Source organism: Etheostoma spectabile, chromosome 5 (assembly GCF_008692095.1).
Source record: "Etheostoma spectabile isolate EspeVRDwgs_2016 chromosome 5, UIUC_Espe_1.0, whole genome shotgun sequence".
Classification (NCBI taxonomy): domain Eukaryota; kingdom Metazoa; phylum Chordata; class Actinopteri; order Perciformes; family Percidae; genus Etheostoma; species Etheostoma spectabile.
Window position 1 is genome coordinate 34,350,426 of NC_045737.1, and position 6,000 is coordinate 34,356,425.

The 6,000-nt window shown below is 41.2% G+C and overlaps 1 protein-coding gene across 3 annotated transcripts in view; it reads left to right on the forward strand.

The window, feature by feature from the left end:
• Window positions 1-6,000, forward strand: part of LOC116688969 (aryl hydrocarbon receptor) — a 47,528-nt gene that overhangs the window by 28,949 nt on the left and 12,579 nt on the right. For all 3 annotated transcript variants that reach the window (XR_004331897.1, XM_032515204.1, XM_032515205.1), the window contains exon 3: window positions 2,950-3,056. Coding sequence is in view for 2 of the 3 variants with exons in the window: in XM_032515204.1 (XP_032371095.1) it covers window positions 2,950-3,056 (107 nt within the window). In the remaining variant the exon portion in view is untranslated. The remainder of the gene's footprint in view (window positions 1-2,949; window positions 3,057-6,000) is intronic.

Genomic DNA, 6,000 nt, shown 5'->3' on the forward strand with positions numbered 1-6,000 from the left:
CTGCCGCACACTCATGATTTTACATTCATATTATTTATTGATACACAAAAGAATAATGTCCACAGTGTGGCCCTATGGCTGTAACAGCAAAAGGCAACACACAATAGAAAAGGGAACAGTATGCCATTTTGTGTGGATTAACCTTTTCAAATCATACAAGCCATTAATATTCAGGATACATCCTACATTTTTCCAACTTTCAAAGTTTCATAATATAACTCCAGTAAGTACAGAAACTCAAGTGCTACCACAGGGATGTAAAAATCTAAATGCTGTTCTTGCCTTGCCACAGCTAATTTATAATTTTATTTACATATTTTTGCATATTATTATTATATTGTTCAATTATTGCAGCCATGAACATGCAAAATGACTTATGCATTTGAGAAGCAATGATCTTTAACATGATACGACATGGTGGCGCTGCACAGAGAACAATGGCGAGCAGTGAGAAGGCTTTCAGCTGGGGCTGAGGGACTTTACCAAGATGCCAAGGTACAGCAAAAACAAACAGTGGAGCTGAGTAATTACTTGGTGCAGGCTGCCATTCGATGTGGATATGCAGTTCACTGCCTGAGTAGTATTAACAAAGTGATGCAACTTCTGCCTACACTGGTGGTTTGGTTATGTGTTTGAAACAAAAGAACAAGCCCCTCACATTTCCCTAATATAAAACACAACAGAGACGTTGCCAAGATTTCCGTAATCCCTTACCTGGAAATGGTTGTCTAAACTGGCTTTGTTCTCTGGCTGACATGTTTTCGACACCCAGCGGCTCAAATGAATGCTAGTGGTGTCCTGTTACTTAGGTTTCGTAAGTCACAGGACCTTTAAATAGCGCAGATAGAGGTTGGGTTCACTCAACAAGTTTGATGTGATTGGTGGACAGGCCTCTTAAGTAGCCTCATTAAATGAGGAGAGAGAGGAGCGTCCATCTATCTAATGCCTTAGAGAACAAACCTGTTGTGCCTATCTCAGCCTTAAACATGCCGAGGCACATATGAAACAAGTCACTTTCTCAGCTATCAAATAGACTTTTTGTTTCCAATGAGTAATCAAGCAAGCTACATATTGTGTATCTGGAATGTGTAAAAGTCAAGAAACTACAAACAGTATGGCTCCAGGCAAGATGCAAGATTTAGATGCTGCTGCCATGTAACCTATATATTGCCTCTTTCACACCGATGTTTTTTCAGTGTGCGGCGTCCTGTGACAACTTTCACATTGAAATCATCCCCCGTCCGACTCACCTCTCACCATGGCTTGCCAAGCCGAGTCAGTCAACCTGGGATAACCCTTTAAAACATAATCCATTATTCATACCCCTGCATGTTAGGGTTGCACGATATTGACAAATATAAATATGAAACAATACTGCATACTTATCGCGACACTTTCAATTTAATATTGCGGAACGTGATATCGCGATAACAATATCCAGTCGAGATATCATGCACGCCTACTGCATATACACATATACAGTGACGGTGTTGAACCCAGAAACCAGACTGCTGCCATGTATTGCAACTAACAAACTTGCTTGCATGCGTGGTTTATGCTTTATTATTTGTCAGATACAACTTTCATATCTGTGCTGCTGTAGTTTATGACTTAAATAATGCCATATCATATAATGCATTTCAGTGGATTTGCAATAAAACCAGACATTATTGTTTATCTATCATAGTACTGTATGAATGAGATTTATGGCTCTCTAATTTATTAATGAGGGAAATTTATGGTAGCAGCTTTCTGCGGGAGGAAATGGCCGGGAGACGTTGTGATTATGTTGTTATGATCAGGTGATTTAGTTAATATTTGCAGCGAACATAAAACACTGACTGCTGTAGCTTCACTGACTACCCATCAAAACTATGACATCACTGTGTCAGCAGGAGCTGCTGCCTACGGTACTTTTCTACTCACGGAGATCATCACTCCCCGTAACAAACCCCGTCGGACTAACGTCACATACACACGCTGCCCACCTGTCTTAAAGGGGAAGGGTCGGCCGGTAATAATCATGTAAAAGGAGAACGGTGGAAGTTACTTTTCTATCAAGCAGCCAAAAAGTTTTAGCGTCAACATCATAACGTCCTGCGATTTGACTACCGCGCATGCGCACATCGCAATGTCGATGCTAAAACACAACATCGTTCAGCCCTACTGGGCACCCAAGTTTCTTATAGTCTTGTAGAAATCCACTGTAGTGACCTGCTAAATTTGATTAAGTCTGCATGATATGAGGAAAATATCTAATTGGGATTATTTTGACAGCTGTTGCGACTGCAATATGATTCACAATATTGGAGGGAATTATCACTTTATCTTTATTCTCAATTAAAAGAAATTCAAATTATTATTATAGTGGGATTATTTGCGAGGATCTGTACCAAACCAAGATTTTCTCTTTAGTCTGTAGGATAGGAGTCCTAGGCTAGGGCGTCTCTGCACCACCACAATACTTAGTTGAGAGTGGTTTGACACATTTTGCCATTAACAAATATTGCGGTGGTGTAGGGCAACGAAACAAGAAGACTGACGGACAAACCAGTTTGACTATATTTTCTAAATTCCAATTATTTAAACCAAGTGAAAAGGGCTCTTTAATGTTTTACCCAACAGTGCGGTATGTCGAATAGATTTAGCACAACTAACATCTAGTAGTTACTTTTTTTTATCATATCTTTTTGAGAATGTGGATAAAAATGTGTACAGTCAGCCTCCAACACGAGGAACTCAGTTCCAGGGATTTGAGATCTCAGCGATTAGTGTATCTTGTCCAGAAAAAGAAAAACTAAAAAACTGCAGTATGACTAATAAAAAGTTGATTAAGCTGAGGGAAACAATGTGTTAGTTTGCTATAGTAGAATAAGCTTAAACCGTGAAAGATGTTAATATTATAACATATGCTAACCCCTGCCCTCCGTTTTGTCACCTTCTGCACAGCGACCATGAAGAACAGCAGCAGCAGTCTGATGTTCTCTGGAGTCAGCGGGCAGAATGGGAACAGCATGGACACCGCAGGCTTCTCCGAGGGGGACCTTCTGCTCCAGGTAAGACACGCTAACCTCTAAGGGGAACACACCCATTCAGACGCTAGTGCATCTTAAATGGTCACATTTGCAATAGTCTCGCAATCAGAATCAAAATCAGAAATACTTTATTGATCCCCGAAGGGAAACTCTGTGTTACAGTTGCACAAATAGTAGAAAAATAAATAAAGAAATATAAGGAGTGTGGATATTTACATAGTTAAAGGAATATTATGATACAGTATTTACATAAATAACATAATTAAGGTGTTGCAATGGTGAAAAGTAATAATAATAATAATAATAATAATTATAATAATAGTAGCAGTTGAGTATTGCCAGACCTTCCTCCACAGCGCTGTACAGGACGGTCTGGCTAGTCAACACAGCATTCCAGGATGGGCAATTCTTCAAGCCAATCAAAACCGTCGTGGGCAGCGCTAAGTGCCAGACGCAATGACGGTGCCTCTGCAAAACAGTCTCGGGAGGGGACTTGTTTTGGTGGAACGTGCTCGTTCAAAAACTCAGATTGGACAGATAGTCTAGCTAGCTGTCTGGATTTACCCTGCAGAGACCTGAGGACCAGGTAACCATAGTCCTCAGATTGGACAGATAGTCTAGCTAGCTGTCTGGATTTACCCTGCAGAGACCTGAGGACCAGGTAACCATAGTCCTCATAAATCCACCGGAGATTGCCAACACAAAGAAAGTGGAAGGTGAGGGACGTCCGGTGGATCTATTTTTATCATAATGCTTGTTGTAATGCATATTTCATCCATTTATATAAGGTTGCTGTCACTAATAGTCACTGTTAACTGAGTCTGCAACGGTTAGATTAGATTAGATTAGATTATACTTTATTCATCCCACAACGGGGAAATTTAGTTGTTACAGCAGCAGCATTTTTTCAATAACAGCAAAAAAAACAAAAACACACAAACAAGTAAGCACACAAGAAATACAGGTAAACAATAGACAATGATTATATGGTAGACTGAGTAAGCAAAATGGCGTCAAATAAAGGTATTTTAAAGTGCGGTTGCCATGATACAAGAAACAATATTGCAGTGTAAGTGACGTTAAAAATTAAATTGAATGTGTAATTAGAGTAATTGTGTAATCTTGTGTTGTTCCACACAATTGCACAAAAGCACAATGCTACATGTAATTGCATTAGAGACAATGATGCAATGTGATGTAATATTAATACCATAAAAGACGAAGTACAACAGTAATTTGAGCATCCAAAAAAATCAACATGCATTTCTTTTTCTCTTGGACTTGTCCTGTAGCAGTTGTGTAGACTGAGTGCCACTGTGGTATTTTTTAAATGTAAAAAGCAATAGAGAAATTCCCCAGTTTCCCCCTTGGGGGCCCGTTTCTTTCCAGCCCTGAAAGAAACACCTATTCTTCAAAGCTAACCAATTTAAACTGGGGTCAGGAGGAGCAGGTCAGGTGACGTGCAATTACCTTCTCAGATTGACTGCCATCACAACTTTCAGTCTAAGGGCATCACTACACAGCGCACACAAAGATCACAGGCATAGAGCACAGGTTCAGATTGGACATAGTCTAAATGCACCTCTATGCAGTTTCAATGTTACTGCGTACGTCGAAGAACAAGTCTCACGGCCTGATTGATAACTGGATTGCCTGCGGCTAGCAGGTGCATAAATGCCCAGTAAAGACTTTGTTTATTTGTGCGCTAGTCGTGTTGTGTAGACCCAATCCAGTTCTATCCACGTCAGGGGACATTTTGACAGGTGAGGCTGCTTGTCTTGGTGACTCTTGCCGAAGCGTGGTTACGCTCTGTGGGCTCTTAACAAAACCCGTGCTTTGTCAAGTGCCCCGCACCATGTTTGTTTTTACGCTCACCTGTCAGCTAGATTTTCACACTTTATTCAACAAAGTGATCACAACAGGCAGTGATTGCGTAATACAAAGGGCCTTTGAGAATCAGCAGGTGGTGGTTGTTATTTTGAATTTGCAAAGTCTGCTCTCTGCAAAGCGTAATGGACAGTAGTTAGGAGAGTAGCACAACTTTACATAGCAATTGATATTAGTTTTTGATTTTGACAGAATGGGTATTAAAGGGATAGTTTGGATCTTTTGAAGGGGGGCTGTGTGAGGTACTTCTCCATAGTCATTGTGTTAGCTACTGCAGGTGGCGGTCGGCACACCCCCAGTTTGGAAAGGCAGACCAGAGTACTGGCACATGAGCCAAGTGATGTCCTTCTGTGGGCGGGGGCAGTGGCTAAATGTATTTCAAACACCTAAAAAAAAAATCAATCAATATCAGTCCAAGTGTTTTTGCATCAGATAAAATTGTGAAAAATAACAAAATTGTATCTAATGCAATTACATGTAGCATTGTGCTTTTGTGCAATTGTGTGGAACAACACAAGATTACACAATTACTCTAATTACACATTCAATTTAATTTTTAACGTCACTTACACTGCAATATTGTTTCTTGTATCATGGCAACCGCACTTTAAAATACCTTTATTTGACGCCTCTTTGGCTCTTTCCATGATGCTTAATGGATAACTCAACTCTTCCAGCATGCGACACACAAGCTGCTGACAAATGACGTAGGAGGTGCTGGGATGAAAAAACAACTGGTTCTTCCTGTGGATCTGTTCATTTTTTTCCAATCCCCAAGCAATCTAGTAGGCTCGTTCGAGATGAGCCAGGTCTGCGCAGAATCGAGAATCGTTGCACGCCGGTTAGATTTGTGTCCGACTTGATCCCGACTTGCTCTGACGTCATGCGCACGTGGGCAACGGAAATCTCACGAGAGCGAGGCGGCCGCAGTTCTGAGACCAGGGGGTGCAGGTCTGAGACCAGGGGGTGCAGGTCTGAGACCAGGGGGTGCAGTTCTGAGACGCAGGCGGCGCAGTTGCTTTATACCAACTGCAAGAGCCAGGCGGACCCAGAGCATGCTGGGAAACGCCGGCTTCTC